General features: G+C 39.1%; 1 protein-coding gene across 6 annotated transcripts in view; it reads left to right on the top strand.

The window, feature by feature from the left end:
* NCOR1 (nuclear receptor corepressor 1) overlaps positions 1–15,214 on the top strand; it is a 60,296-nt gene extending 45,082 nt beyond the window's left edge. For 3 of the 6 annotated variants that reach the window (XM_021415489.1, XM_021415487.1, XM_021415488.1), the window contains 20 exons: positions 260–428; positions 976–1,116; positions 2,188–2,271; positions 2,752–3,008; positions 3,389–3,749; positions 4,235–4,459; positions 5,121–5,330; positions 5,973–6,122; positions 6,450–6,623; positions 7,094–7,259; positions 7,539–8,035; positions 8,473–8,601; positions 8,775–8,935; positions 9,180–9,403; positions 9,810–9,947; positions 10,088–10,230; positions 10,384–10,437; positions 11,487–11,708; positions 11,934–12,116; positions 12,344–15,214. In XM_021415489.1, the coding sequence (XP_021271164.1) occupies positions 260–428; positions 976–1,116; positions 2,188–2,271; positions 2,752–3,008; positions 3,389–3,749; positions 4,235–4,459; positions 5,121–5,330; positions 5,973–6,122; positions 6,450–6,623; positions 7,094–7,259; positions 7,539–8,035; positions 8,473–8,601; positions 8,775–8,935; positions 9,180–9,403; positions 9,810–9,947; positions 10,088–10,230; positions 10,384–10,437; positions 11,487–11,708; positions 11,934–12,116; positions 12,344–12,531 (3,876 nt within the window). In that variant the 3' untranslated portion in view covers positions 12,532–15,214. The remainder of the gene's footprint in view (positions 1–259; positions 429–975; positions 1,117–2,187; positions 2,272–2,751; positions 3,009–3,388; positions 3,750–4,234; positions 4,460–5,120; positions 5,331–5,972; positions 6,123–6,449; positions 6,624–7,093; positions 7,260–7,538; positions 8,036–8,472; positions 8,602–8,774; positions 8,936–9,179; positions 9,404–9,809; positions 9,948–10,087; positions 10,231–10,383; positions 10,438–11,486; positions 11,709–11,933; positions 12,117–12,343) is intronic. The other 3 variants (XM_021415491.1, XM_021415492.1, XM_021415490.1) reach the window with 3 other exon arrangements.

Here is a 16,294-nt window from a genome sequence, read left to right as displayed (position 1 = left end):
CTAGGTCATTAAATACTTCTGTAATATTGTACTCCCTATTCTGCTTTATGTTTTTTTTTTAAAGGTGAGAATTGCTTACAGATAATTTTACTAATATTAAGGTTAAATTCCTGATAATAGAGGCAGAAGTTAAGCCATGCTGCTTGTTAAAGTGGTTGGTTTTCTAGATCTTAAAAGATGGAATTTTTTCCTTCATGGCTACCTATTTTCTTGCCTAAATACACGTATTCTGGATTATATTTGATTGATTTAAATGCAGGGTACACCAGCTCTGTCCCAGTCTGGCATAGCAGCTGATGCGTTATTGAAGGGGACTATTACCCGGCTAGCTACAGAAGACAGCAGCCCAGAAAAGTGCCGAGAGGAAGCTTCAGCCAAAGGCCATGTTATTTATGAAGGCAAAAGTGGGCATATTTTATCCTACGATGGTGAGTGTTTATATATTCTACTTGATGAAAGCCAAGACTGCAGCAGGTTCTGCTGAAGTCTGTGTGCTACCAAATGGGTAGATATAAACTTCAATCACTGGGATGCCACTTGGAAGAAGTACTGACCTACCTGTGTGTTTTTGTGGGTATAAAGACTAAAATGATTAGAAATTATACCTGCGTTCTGATAGGTATCCTGTGTATGTAGATAAAATGTAGTTAAACTGTTTAATTTCTATGCCACTTATTTCTACTTTGTCCTGAATTTTTTTTTGAGATTAAGCAACTAATTTTAAAATACTCTATGTTAAACAAACAAACAACCTGTGTTCTTTAACTTTGAGCTTCATCTGAAATACTGATACATGACTAACTGAGAATATTTTATTTAACAAACCATGAAAGATTGTTAAGCTTGAAATTTAATGTTTCAATATTACATTGAAGTCGTCAATAAAGTATTAGTGTCCTCTGGTCTCATTAAATGTAATGCTCATGACTTTTTATTTTCCTCATTTTCTAACCACACTCCTGTAAATTTTACCAGCTATTAAAAATGTTCGTGAAGGAACAAGGAGCCCAAGAACTGCTCATGAAATTAGTTTAAAAAGAAGTTACGATACAATGGAAGGAAATATAAAGCAAGGAATGTCGATGCGGGAATCTCCAGTATCTGCACCACTGGAAGGTAAGAACAGCTGCTTCTGGCTTGGTTTGTATTTTATTATGGTCTTTTGTGTTGATGCAAGATAACCTAGAATTGTCTTATGGGGCAAATGAAAAGAGGAATTATGTTTATATCTTATGCCATTAACTAAATCCGTATGATAACCATTACAATAAAAGCGTGCTGCAGTTATTTCTGGAGTAGAGTTTTCCTGTTTCTTTTACTGGTGGGTGTTCCCATAACTGCAGGTGATTTAGCTAGCACTTACACGCGTTAGATTTTCTGAGAGAAGTAACTGACTCTTCACAATTCCAGTGAGTTGTTGCAGAGCTCACACAACAGAGTCATACTAGGGTCGACAGCATGGACACCCAGCCCCTCAGTTAAATATTGCTTCTCGGCTGTGGCATAGTAACATTGTGTGTTGCTCTGACCTTTTGCATTCCTTCAGTAAATGCCTTAGATTATGCCAAGCAGAAGGTTTATACAGCTGCTGTATTCTGCTTCTGGGCATCCCTAGCATTATTTTGGTTTAACAAACTGTAATCGGACTAAGACTGTAAAGGTCAAGGCAAGCCATTATGTAACTTCTATGGTTGTCTTATAAAATACAGAATATCAAGAAAATGTTTCTTACCTAAACTCTGGAACCTTACTCCTAAGGTGCATTTTGTCCCACCTTCGAATAGCCCTTAAAGGACGTTTTGGTTTGTTTTTGTCAGGTGGAACAACGAGTAAGGGGTCTCTAAACAGTGTGTAAAATTTCAGTGGTGCCTTTAAGTTGCTCATGCACTTGGCTTGTCTTCTGTAGAATAAAGGCAAGTGTTAAGAGAAGCTTTTGGAACAAGAGTTGAGCTTAATTATAAAATTACCTTCTGGTTTGAAATACGTTAAAACTTGCAGTGGTGTAATAACATGAACACGTGAACTTCTTAGGGCAGGCTGCTCTTTAAAACGTGTTGACGCAAGGCCTAGCATACCAAGGCAAAGCTCTGGGCACTACGGATAATATCTGTAATTATGTAAGAAGGAGGAGGGTGTTTTTGAACACTTGTTATTTAATTCTCTAAACAATGTTCATTTTAATTTCAGGTTTAATATGCCGTGCACTGCCTAGGGGTAGCCCACATGCTGAACTTAAAGAAAGAACAGTGTTGTCTGGCTCTATAATGCAAGGTAAAGTTTTGCTAGTTTGGAAGGCAAGCATTAATTACATTCCCAGAAATCTGGTATTAAGAATGCTAGCTGTGTTAAGGGTAGAGCTTATTTTATTAGACGTGCTTTCAGATACACCATATATAAAGCCAATATATAAGCATTGTTTTTTTTTTCCTTTTTGAAAATAGATACTTTTTAGTACGAATGATTGGTATCTAGCACCTTTTCCTTTTTTTTTTTATTTTTAAATGAACAATAATATTTCTCTCAGACCTTTGAAGGTGTATGATACTTTTATTTCAGCATCTGAAATAACCTGGGACGCTTTCAGTAACTTGAAAGTTTGTTCACTATTATTTTTGTGACATAGCTTTAGTCTTTGTAATATGTTATCATAGACTACAGCAAATCAGAATTCTGATAGCTAGTTACTCTGTTTATGAAAAAGGAGTTTTACTGATGATTAATACCAGTGATGTGACTTTCATTCTATAAAAGGCACACCAAGAGCAACATCTGAAAGTTTCGAGGAAGGCTTGAAATACCCTAAACAGATTAAGAGAGAGTCACCTCCCATAAGGGCATTCGAAGGAGCCATCACTAAAGGGAAGCCGTACGATGGAGTCACTACCATAAAAGAAATGGGTCGTTCCATCCACGAAATCCCAAGACAGGACCTGTTAAGCCAGGAGAGTCGCAAGACTCCTGAAATTGTGCAGACAGCCAGGCCAATCATAGAAGGCTCCATATCTCAGGTAAATACAAAAAGCTCTAACAGGATCACACGGTTGCTTACATAGTCAGCAGTGGATCGATTCCAGATACTTGAGTAATGACAAATGTGTAGGTATTCTGTTTGTTTTCTTTTCCAAGAAAGCTACTAATGTATGAAGCTTAAATATCCACTGTGTGTTAGAGAAATCCTGATGCTTGACCTGCAGGGAATAGACTTGTTAGCAAGTGTGATGTAACTGACAAGTAACAGTGGCTAAAATCCAATTGTGTTTTATGCTGTGATAGCAGCAATGAACTACAGTATCAGCCATGTGATTTTTTTTTTTAATTTTTCTTTTATTTTTTAGGAGGAGTGAAATACAGGCAGGATAACCTAACCTGATGTTTCTTTTCTTCTCAGGGTACACCCATAAAATATGAAAGCAATTCTGGCCAGTCTGCCATCAAACACAATGTAAAATCATTAATCACTGGACCAAGCAAGCTACCCCGTGGAATGCCCCAGCTGGAAATGGTGCCAGAAAATGTGAAGGTGGTGGAGCGAGGAAAATACGAAGATGTGAAGACCGGGGATGCAGTACGTTCCCGTCACACGTCAGTAGTCAGCTCTGGTCCCTCTGTTCTCAGGTCAACTCTTCATGAAACTCCTAAATCACAACTGAGCCCTGGGATTTATGATGATACCAATGCACGGAGAACACCTGTGAACTATCAGAGTCCAATGTCCAGGAGTTCACCTATGATGAATAGAGTTAGTGAGGGTATGTTATTCCGATCCAGTGTAAAAGAACTTTGAATAATGTCATTTAAAATGTATTTTTAACCTTTTTTTTTTTCCCGTAATCTCTTCTACTTTTTTTTTCTCCGATGGTTCTTCTTGATTTGAAGGTTGGTTGGAAGGAATTTAAGAAGGCTATAAGCTGTTAATTGCAATAGGAAAATGAAAATCTGCCGTATCATAACATGGAGGTCAAAAAGTAGTTCAATCTCCTTTGGCATTTATGTTAATGTCATCTAAGAGCATAATGTTCTGAGGGCAGAAGTTACTCCTGTATTACAGAGGTGCCTAGAGCAGGAAGATAATATGGCATAGTGCAAATAAATGTTGTTTATTTTCACTGTAAGATTTTGTGATATAAAATACTGTCTGTGATTTATTGTAACTAATTGCAGCATGTATACATATAGCTGTATCTCCTATTGAAAATACGTATTTTGAGTTTGGATTTTTCCTTATTTTTGTTAGCTGGAATATCTTCTGGGAAGTCAGCAAATCACGAAAGGAAAAACACACTTACTCCCACACAGAGAGAGAGCGTGCCAGCAAAATCTCCAGTCCCAGGGGTTGATCCTGTAGTGGCTCACAGTCCTTTTGACCCTCATCACAGAGGGGCTACTCCTGAAGTCTATAGGAGTCACCTCCCTCCTCACTTAGATCCTGCTATGCCATTTCACAGGGCTCTGGATCCTGGTAAATCTGTTTGTATTTTGCTTTTGTTTGTTTGTGTTTAGAAATACTGTGTGCTTGGCACAGAAGAGATGTCTTAACAAAGCTCTTATTGATGGGCAGATATAATTTAGAAGGGGTTATATACACTACTGTGGCTTGATATCTAGCCAGGAAACTTATTGCAATATTTCTTCTAGAAGCTTCAGATGGTATTTTTAAATAAGTATTTGTGAACTGTATTAAAAGCTTTCAAGAAGTCTGTGCAAATAAGGATGTAGAAGGTGCCTCAGAATGAAAGTGAAATCAGAACTCCTCTGTTCACTGAGAGATTACCAGGTTGTCTCTGGTGTTACCAAGTCAGTAGGCTTCTATTTAACATATCCATCAGTCTACCTTTGTGGGGTACTGTAACCTTCTTCAGGTGCTTCGGCATTTCCTATCTTCAGAACTTAATGATTTTATTCAAGTCTCTTCTCTAGGAGAATGTGATTGCTTAGCTTTTTCTGTCCGCATTCTGTGCTTAAACTCAACAAAATACCAGTATTAAAATACTATTTTGGTTCATTTGTTGCTGAGGGAATTGATAGCTCTTCCCATTGAAAAGGGAATAAACATCCCATTAACATCTGAAACTTTGCTTCTGTATCTTGATTGCTAAATCTTCTTCCTCCTTCACCCTCAGCTGCTGCTGCTTACCTGTTCCAAAGGCAGCTCTCACCCACCCCAGGCTACCCAAGTCAGTATCAGCTTTATGCAATGGAGAATACACGACAGACAATCCTAAATGACTACATTACCTCACAGCAAATGCAAGTCAATTTACGTCCTGATGTAACCAGAGGATTATCTCCCAGAGAGCAAACTTTAGCTCTCCCATATGCAGGAGCAAGAGGTACGCTTTTGTGGGTTTTTGTCTGGTGTTATTTAAAGTGTATTTTGGATATGTGGTGTGGCTTGGCAGAAGACCTGTAGGGGTTGATAAATGATCAGAACTCAAAAGTAATGCTCTGTTCACTGTGGAGGGGTTTAGATTTCATAGAAGCATAGATTTCTGTGAAGATTTTCTTACGGAAAATAATTTTGAAGAAGAGTTTCACATTGAAATGTCAAGTGCAATATTAGACCAATGAATAGTTATGAATCCCTGGGATTACGTGGCGTTCCCAGGAGTTAAAAATTTAACAGGAAATTGCTGAGCTGTGAATTTGGTGGCTGTTTAAATCATTTTTGATAGTTAATGGTAGGATGGAAGACAGTGAATGTGAGGGAGTTAGTCCAGTAAGACTGATTATCTTGGGGATAAGATACTAGCTCTTGCAGTGATTTAATTGTTTGGAAAAGAAGGGATAAGTGTTTTTCATAGTAGGAGAAGTTATACTGGAGTTCCAGTGGGTCCTGTGCATTTCAATATTTCATTTTATTTTATGAATATAAGAAGTCTGGAAAAGGATGTTATCAATGAACAGTGTATCTAACATGCAGACTTCTGGTCTGTCCTGGAAAGGTCTTTCTTATGTGTGTCATCTCCTAACAGGGATTATTGACCTGAACAATATGGCTCCCACTATCTTAGTGCCTCATCCTGGAGGAACAAGCACACCGCCCATGGAGAGAATCACTTACATCCCTGGTACTCAGCTTACATTCCCCCCTAGGCCTTACAATCCTGCTTCTCTGTCACCAGGTATAAGCTGTTACGGTTTTACTTTATGTTCACTAACATCATATGGTGTGTTAAAGGGTGGAACTTGGGTCTCTAATCTGTCTAGTTTCTAACTATAAAAAAAACCCTTTAGTAAAAAGCTTTACTTTCTAAAAAGTTTAGCTTTCTACTGCCTCTGTGTGTTGAGTTTTTGCCTTCCTAAATAAGTGGATAGACTTGACTGGAAAGAAAATGGGTTTGGGAAATTTGTTGCAAGTAGGTGGCAAAATGTATCGGAGAGCGTTTGCATCAAACTATGCTTAACTTTAGTATTTGTTTTTGCTACTACTTCTCTTGTGGATGTTCCAGGACACCCTACACACCTGGCAGCTTCTGCAGCTGCAAATGCTGAAAGGGAACGGGAAAGAGAGAGGGAGAAGGAGCGGGAAAGGGAGAGGGAACGAGAACGAGAGCGGGAAAGAGAACGTGAACGAGAGAGGGAGAGAATAACTTCAGTCCCTGCTGAACTTTATCTTCGACCAGGTGAGTGTGCATTGCTGCATTTGGATCAGTCTTCTTGTAGACTGTAACTGCTCATTTTCTATGAGCGTTTTCTACTGTAAGCAATATGCAGCTTCTTAACAACGCAGTTGCTCAGTATTGCTTGGCTTTAAATGGTGATTTCTAACACCTTGCAGTTCTGGTCATAGTTGAAACTTCAGCAAGTACCAGGCTTCTTCGTCTTTCTGTCATAATGATGAAGTACCCAGGGAAAGGTGTGAATCCCAGCCATGCCTGTTGCTACTTGCATTTGATTTAGAGCACTGTAAACAGAATGCTAGTATTTAAGCCCTTAATAGTATGCATTTTACACTTTAGTTTGTTATATCTACAGTAGCGGTGACAGCTGGGAAAGAATGTGGAGGAGAAGACATTGATATGTAGTTCTGTATTGTTATAAGAGGTGTTAATACTTTTATATTGTTTTTCCCTCTCTGCTGTATGTTCTGCAGGTACAGAGCAGCCTGGCAGACCTGGCAGTCATGGATATGTTCGGTCCCCATCCCCTTCAGTTAGAAGCCAGGAAAACATACTGCAGCAAAGGCCTAGTATTTTTCAAGGAACCAATGGGACAAGTGTAATCACACCTTTGGATCCTGCTGCTCAGCTTCGTATCATGTATGTTTCTTAAGTTACTGTTCCAAAGATATGTGCTCTAATATTTGAGCTTATTAAAAGGTTCATGTAGTCTGAGGAAGATTCTAAGAGACTAGGATGTGCTGCTGTTTGATGACTCCAGAATTTATTGTATTTTCACTCAGTTCAGTTTGGATAGAGAGTAGTGTCACAAAAGCTTTGCTTTGTTTCCCTCATGAAATGACTCTGTTCCTTTTTCATGTGATACAGTTCAGGATATTCAATGTGACATAATTGGGAATATTCAATGTTTGCCAACAGGCAGCTCACTCCTGGAGCTCCCTCCATAACTCAAGGTTTACCTGCTTCCCGCTACAACACTGCTGCTGATGCCCTCGCTGCGCTAGTAGATGCTGCAGCCTCTGCTCCTCAGATGGAAGTTGCCAAAGCGAAAGATACCAAGCACGAAGGAACCAGGATAGAAGAGAATGTGGGACGCAGGTCAGCTGTGGTCACTGAGCAGCAGCAGATGGAACAGAAAACACTGGAGGTAGAAAAGAGGGCTGTCCAGTGCCCCTATACATCTGCAAATTTTTCTGGTGGCAAATCCCAGGGACAGTCTTCAACAGTAGTCTATTCAGAGGCTGGTAAAGAGAAAGGACCTCCTCCTAAATCCAGGTACGAGGAAGAGCTGAGAACTCGAGGAAAGACCACAATTACTGCTGCTAACTTCATAGATGTGATCATCACTCGACAGATTGCTTCAGACAAGGATGCACGAGATAGGGGCTCTCAAAGTTCAGATTCTTCCAGTAGTTGTACGTATCTTAGTAACTATCTACTTCTTTACTGTCTTAGCCTTTTAGGGAGATAATAAGATGTGAAGTGCTTCTGACATTTAATGATAAAAAATATTGAGCTTTACACAGATCTCATCCTTGATAGGTAAATACAGTTTTTGCATGTGCAAAATTGTAGTTGATAGCTTTATTCCCATTCCATGCTGCATCTTGAAATGCAGGATACTAGAACTAACCTTATCAGAAGTCAGGAGATGTTAAATAACTGAGTTTATGTTAGAATGCTCTTTTGTGGAAATTTGTGTTTCACTGCAGTTCTTATTAGAAAAAGAGACAGTATTTTGACTACCATTTTACTGGTGTCATCTTGATGGAAGCACTAGTGTTGCTACATTATAGGCAACAAAAATCTGTAATATTTACGCCTTATTCCATAACCTCTGCTTGATAATCAGTATCTTCTCACCGATATGAAGCTCCTGGAGATGCCATTGAGGTGATTAGTCCAGCAAATTCACCTATACCAACTCAAGAAAAGCTACAGCCCTATCAACAAGAGACACCTAAACCAAGCCAGGCAGAGAGTAAGTTTTATCTGCTTATACAACTGTGCTGACAGTTATCTTCCTTATATTATCATGAACTCAAAACATAGTTAAAATATGTCAGTTTTTAACTCAAGAGTCTTTATGAACTTTGAAACCTTGAAACTTCAGTAATACTGACCTTTAAGACTGACCTTTTCTTTTTCTACTAGATGACCCAAACAGGCAATATGAGGGGCCCATTCACCGCTACAGGGCACAACAGGAACCTCCTCCTTCACCCCAGCAACCTCCACCTCCTTCCTCCCAGGCAGAAGGGATGGCACATGTGCCCAGGACCCATCGACTTATCACCCTTGCTGATCACATCTGTGTAAGTTTATTTGCAGATATGAAAAGTTATATTTCAATTATGGAAACATATGTTTTGGAACATCAGTGAAAACTAGTAATTATAGAATTGGTATAGGGAATACTTTAATGTGTCTGAACTTAGAGTTGTTTCATGTGTTGTTGGTAGTCTCACACTTGTCTTGTTCACGGATTTTGAATACTATGCAATAGCCAACGTCTGACCAAATTCTCCTTTTTTTTTTTTTTCTTTTGGACACAATCAGCAAATTATTACACAAGACTTTGCTCGAAACCAGGCAGCTTCTCAGGCCACTTTGCAGCCTCCCACCACTACATTCCAGAACTCTACCCCTGCTCCAACGCCTGTTTCTACCCGAGCAAAAACATCAAATCGCTACAGCCCTGAGTCACAGTCACAGTCTATCCACCATCAGCGGCCAGGTGCCAGAGTGTCACCTGAAAATCTGTCTGACAAGTCCCGGGGAAGGTAATGCATGTATTTGGTTTAACTGCAAATTTAATTAATTCCCAAGTATGATACTTAGAAGAACTTGCGTGGTAATCCTTATGTGGATCAGAAATAGAGGTAACCTTTGGTCTTGCAACGTTTTAGACAATTGCTTGGCTCCATTATATCACTTGTAAACATGTTCCCTTCCCTACTAATGCTTGATTTCCAATCCTTAGAGGAGTGAAGGTGTTTAATCGCTTACAACTTACCAGAATCATTATAGAGAATTCAGTGTCATGTTTTTGTGATCAGGTATACTAAAGCATGTAACGTATATAACTAAACATAAATAGTTGTGTAATGATTTAAATGCAATTATATGTGTTAACTACCGCACTACATGCATTAAGATTACTTATCCATCTCTGAATTCTAAATGTAGACCTGGAAAATCTCCGGAGAGGAGTCATGTTTCTTCAGAGCCCTATGAGCCAATCTCACCCCCTCAGGTCCCAGTTGTACATGAGAAACAGGAAAATGTTCTATTGCTTTCCCAAAGAGCTGAGCCTACTGAACAGAGGTATGTGTAAAACTGAGATACTAAGATAATCTTACAGCATATGAATGTTGGAAGTTTCTGCCTATGACTGCTTCTGGAAAAAAAGTTAAATGCACAATGTTAAGAACGTTCTTTTTCTTTGACACATTTGATATTGGCAGGACTGACTCTCGCTCTCCAGGTAGTATAAGCTACCTGCCTTCGTTTTTCACCAAACTTGAGAACACTTCACCAATGGTAAAATCCAAGAAACAAGAGATATTTCGAAAGCTGAACTCATCTGGTGGGGGCGACTCTGACATGGGTATGCAGGACTTGCTTTTTTACTGCATTGTTCCAACTTAAGATTTATGTGATTGCTGTTTGCAGATATTCTAACATAAATGCGTTTCAAATAACATGAACGAATCTAAATATGTACTGGAAAACTCATTTAAATTTTGTATTTCAATTGCAGCAACTGCTCAGCCAGGGACTGAAATATTCAATTTGCCAGCAGTCACTACCTCAGGTAAGTTTTTCAGAAAGTGAAACTATTTATGTTTCAGAAAAGGTAAACTAATGCAATATATTTAATTCAGATGCTTTGAGGAATGCAGTAAGTGAGAAGATGATGTAAAACTTGAAAAGTAATATCCCACATGAAAAAACTGTTTCTTATGTCACAGGAAGGAGCAAAAATGATTGAAGATTTCAGAAAATACTTAAATTGGGAACTTAATGTTTTATTTTTGTGTTGTCTGCAAATCTTACAGAGATAGTCATGAAATTGGTCAGCATCTTATTTAAATAGAATTTAAATACAATGTAGTTCAACAAAACTTGAGCGTAGTTCATCAAATGTACTTCAGTTTATAAACTGGGGTATTTGAAATGCATACTGTTTTTCCTATGGTAAATAAAATAAATTAAAATCTCCAACTTCCTGTCACAAAACATTAAACATAATGCATACATTACGATGTTAATGAGGTTAGTGAAACAGAGAGCTGAATGGAAATATGGGAGCTAAGAACTGGTAGATCTGAATCTGAGTTGAACTGAAGATTGCCTTTAAGTGATTTTGGCCAGTCACCTCCCCTTCTCATGCAGTGATTCTGTCTTTCAAGTGGAGAAGGTACTGATCTCCATCAAATTAGATGGAAAGACAGGCTTTTGGAGTAAATATTTGCTGCAAATCATACTTCATAAGATGAATTAGTATGGATCGTTAATGTGAGGAGTATTCTTGTCTCTTCTCTTACAACTGATGAGTTGACCTAATATGCTTTTACAGTCAGCATGTTCTGCTTCCTTTGCTTGTTGGTTTTTTTTTTTGCATTTTTTTTTTAATGTGTAATATACTCTGTGGATATTTGATGTTTGCTGGCACATATAATTTGCAGCCATTGTGAGCTGCTTTGGAGCATGTTGGTTTGCATTTAAAAAAAAAAATCATCTTTTTTTTTCTCCTAACTTTCTGCCTCTCTCTAAAATCATCTTCCACATCCCTTTGTAATTTCTGAGATATATTTTTTGCCTCCCCTCCCACCTTTCCATGTATGTTTTTTTATCTCCCAGGTGCAGTCAGTTCTAGGGGTCATTCCTTTGCAGATCCTGCCAGTAATCTGGGTCTAGAAGACATTATTAGGAAAGCATTGATGGGAAACTTTGATGACAAGAGCGAGGATCATGGAGTTGTAATGTCACAATCCATTGCAGTAGCACCTGGCAATTCCAGTGCTGTTGTATCAGCGAGTAATGAGACACGTAGGGAAGAAGCCAATCCATCACCAAATTCAGGTGAGACATTCCAGCTCCCAAATATTTTATGATTTAAAAAAACGTAAGGCATTTCTAGCAACAGTGTTATTAGTGACTATATAGACTGGTCTTCTAGTTGTAGTAAATCAGCATTCCAAAAGGCATCAACTCCTGTTTGTTGCTATGTGATAATTTATAGGAACACATACAGAGGCTAAAACGCAGTGCAATGCTTTTTGGAAAACCTGTCCCTTCTATTTCCAGGAGGGGGAGTCAGCAAGCAGAAGCTAATTGGCAAATCAAATAGTAGGAAGTCAAAGTCTCCGATTCCTGGACAGGGATATTTAGGAACCGAAAGACCTTCTTCTGTCTCATCTGTCCATTCAGAAGGGGACTACCACAGACAGACTCCGGTGTGGGCCTGGGAAGATAGGCCTTCGTCAACAGGTGAGAAATGGGGCTTTGCTTTCAACTTAATGAGCTAGATATGTTAACCGTGGAACAGTCAGATGCGGACATATAGCACTGGTGCATTTGTCAAAAGATTGTGTTTTCTGAAACTGATTGCTTTCTGATAGTTGTCCCGAGCAAAGCCATACTATCTCTTAATGTGCAGCTCTCTTATACCTTCTCAGAATGGCACATGTTTGACTTGCAGATACTCTTTCATCCAGGTTCCACACAGTTTCCTTACAACCCACTGACAATGCGGATGCTCAGCAGTACACCGCCAACGTCCATCGCGTGCGCCCCACCGTCCATGAGCCAAGCAACCACTCACCAACAGAACAGGATATGGGAGCGAGAGCCAGCACCACTGCTTTCAGCACAATACGAGACTCTGTCTGACAGTGATGACTGAACTATGCAGATATTTTTTTTTTTTTTAATTTGCGGGTCAAAACAAAAAATTTTATTTTTGACTTGTGCCCAGAGAGACTTTCCAAGAGAGCGAGGGCCACACAATGAAGAATTAATGGAGAGTCTGTTAAATGCCTTCTGCACAGGCCGTGTGCCGGAGGATTGTGATCGAGAAGGTTGACTTACTAAAGATAAATATGTAAAAAGTTTTTAAAAATGTGGACTATTCCTGTTCTACATCTATTTGTAAAGAAAACCATAATGTCTTTAAATCATTCTTCTGTAAATAGAGAGTACTTTTTGCAGTGTTTTTTCCCTTGCTATAGTATCTGGTGTACTTATGTTCAAATCATTGCCTAAACTTTGGGGGTCATTTTGTAATTTTTTTTTTTAAAGCATTTTCTCCAGTGTAGAGTACTCTTCATAACCCTGGCCTCCCTCCCAGCCTAGCCTAACCATACCCAAACCTCCCAGCCAGCCAGCCTAGCATCGTTGCCCGTTTAATGCTGTGCCACTTCTTGCAGGCATTGTGCTTTTATATTTTTCCCTAGACACACTTTCTCAGTGGTGTTCAAGCTCTTGTGAAGATGTTGATTTTTTTTTTTTTTTTAAGACTGACCCCTTACTGAATTCTGTACATGAACATAGCCAGTTCGCTGGAATAAGATGATATATTTCTTTGGATTTTGAATTCTGCCACATTGTACATTTTCGGTGCAGTTGATTTTATTTAGCAACACTGCAGAAATATTATTGCATGGGTATGTTATGGTTAATTTTAAAAAGGATAAAACAAACAAGAAGAAGAAGAACAGCTTCTGGAGGCTGTACCTCACTGTTATGCACACTGGGAATTTCAACTGTGCCCCCAAAGCCTGACTTAGTGTTCTGTGTTTCTGCATTGTATGCAGTTGAAATAGGCTACTAAATCTTACCGTCGTGTTTAACCACAGCGAATGGTTTTCCTGACCAGAGGCTCTGGGTGGATTGATAAGTCCTTCAGGAAGAAAAAACTCTACATCCCAAGTTGAAATAAAAACAAAATGCTTTTATAGAATAATCGAGCAACACGAGTCAACTACTTGGCTTCTGTTACAACCAGTTTGAAATAGGTACTGTAATACTTGCCTTCCTTCAGTCCGATTCTAAAATCTTTATGTAATAATAATTTTAAAGCCTGTGTTCACATCCCAATTCCTAACTTTATAAGAAAACTTTTGGTGGAAGTCCTTACGAATGCTTGGCTTAACTCCTGAAGTGTGCAATACCCATTAGGGTGGATTTATTTTTTTTTTTTTGAATTGTATATGGTACTGGGAGAGTCTCATTATTCATCTATCAATGCCTGGTATGCTCTGCTTGTAGCTCATATGTACGTACATCTGGGTCTGATATTACAGGGTCTCCTGCCATCCATCTTCAGGAGCATCTTATGTTTTGCTGCATTATCCTCAGGAAAATGAATTTAAATCTCTGGGGTAGGAGGACTGATTTACAGGTAGCGCTGGGTTGGGGGGTTGGATGGTGTGTCAGATTCCAGACAGCTTTTGCACCTCATAGAACAGTCTTTGCCTAGAAGTTACTTTCCAGTCAAAACCTCTTAAATTTAACCCTGTATTTGCAATACATTGTATAGAAGGCATAAAATAGCTCTATAACTTAATTTCATATGCAGTCCTTCCCTAAGAGATAGAGCTTAATGGTCCAGTTAAAAACAAGTACTACAGAATTGTTATCGATAGCAAATCTTCTGAGCAAATTGCTTTATAGAGAAAAGCCTTCTGCCATTAAGCATAGGAAAGAGAAATCACAAGGGAACTCATTTGGAACGTGACCGTGCATTGTAAATACATAATTACTTTGCTACTTGTTTTTAATTTAAACACTGCATCAGAGTAGAGCAGTTGGCAGTCTTAAACTGCTTGCAGCCCTTCTCTAAGAAGGGGACTTTCTCACCTTCCTGTCCTTTGCCCTTCTGGCTTGAAGTAGTGATTTCTTCATCCTGGTTTTAGACCTGTGCTCTTACTTTAACTTTTTTGTTCCCACAGCAACATATGCTGTACAACACGTTCATCTGCCCGTTTTGTGGCTTTTAATTTGGAGCAGAGTTGTTTCATTCTAAAATTCAATTGTTTTTCCTTTCTTAGTATTAACAAGCGCAACACAAAAGAGGCACAAACAGACAGAAGTCTTTGCTGTTAACTGTACTGTAAGTCAAGCGTGTTCATTGCAAATCTTCTTGCTGCTGCAGCAGCGAGATACCCAAAGCAGGAAAGTCCCTTTCTCCTAAGATGCAATGTGAGTGGTATTTGCATGTAAAATGTTGCTGCTGCTTTTGTTTGTTATCCAAGTTCTATCTTCTGCAGTGTATAGACCTCTCCAGAGCCTAAGTTAGAGTTTAACATAATTCCAGTGATCTTCAAGTGTGGAATTACATCTCACCTGTTTCAGGCAGGAAGGTGTTTATAAATCACATTTACGAACTGTAGTCTGCTACAAGTTTTTCACTGACTTCTCGTCAGTGCTTTTGCAATGCTGTCATCTTTATTTCATGATCCTGATACGAAATCATTTAAGACTTGAAAAGCCCATGCATCATATCTCAGTTTTTTTTCCCCACACAATGTCTCCAGTAGCCAGTGACTTCTGGATTCAGACCAATCAATAAAGGGGATCAGTTCTCAGTTTGATTTTCCTGTGTCTCCCTCTTGTTTTGCAGCATCAAGCGATGCCCATGAGAACTGGCAAAACATTTCCCTTAGGGGGTGCTGCAGGGTTCCCAGTTGCTAGTGTCTGAGGTCTGCCACTTGGAAACAAAATCCAAATAATAAAGAGAAATGGGCTCTAATGTGTTAGAGCCTCTTTGCTGGTACAAACATGCCTATAACAACCCTATTTTTTATTTCCTAGTATGCTGACAGCAATGCTGTATATGTGACAGTGAGTTCCTAGCTTCAGCGAACACCTCACGTGCTGCCTCTTAGCTCAAATTTACAAAGAGCTGAAGCCACTACTAATGCTACTGTAAGTAAATTAATAATGATGCAATTAATGCTAAGAGTTGTGCTGCATATCTGAAGTTCCTACATAAGCAGTTAAAATGATGATCAGTGACAGCTGCATGTAGTTCTGCACCCCTAGATAAACAACAGGTTGATAAGTTCTTGTTTAATTCTCCTTTGTCTTTTATGTTAGGCTTCACCTGCAGGGAAAAACTGAAAAATGCTGTTGTGTAAGCAGGCTGTTCATACTAAATCCCCGTGATGGCATGTAATTTATAAACCTGATAGCTTGTCACTTACCCTCCTTTTCAACAGGAAGCCTCAGCATTCTACCACCAACAGACTGTGCCCTATCAAAGGAAAATTTGGTATTTAGTTTGCTCTGGTTGCTGGGGTGAGGTAGCCAGAGGCTTTTATTTCTGATAGCAGCTCTAGTTTAGCAACGTAGACTTATTCCTCTGAGAAGGCAGGTTCTGTCTCTGGATGCTAAATGTTTTGAAGACATACATTTGATCTTCAGGCAACCTGTCTGAAAACAACACGAGGAGGCTGCAGCTCTGTCATAATATAGGTATGTTGTGGAAAGTGTTCTATAATACATAGTGAACTGCAGCACTGACAAGTGCACCCTCTTGTGCTGGCTGGCATGGAAAGAGTGAGAATTCCTGCCTTAGTTTGGATCCTCCTTCCTTAATCTGAAATTTAAGTCAGCGCTACCTCATGGCAGGCTGTTCTGTTTTTCACAGCATAGCTCTAGGACAG

Source organism: Numida meleagris, chromosome 18 (genome assembly GCF_002078875.1).
Source record: "Numida meleagris isolate 19003 breed g44 Domestic line chromosome 18, NumMel1.0, whole genome shotgun sequence".
In the NCBI taxonomy this organism is placed as follows: domain Eukaryota; kingdom Metazoa; phylum Chordata; class Aves; order Galliformes; family Numididae; genus Numida; species Numida meleagris.
Note: the sequence above shows the minus strand (reverse complement) of the source record. Positions and strands in the feature narration are given on the sequence as shown.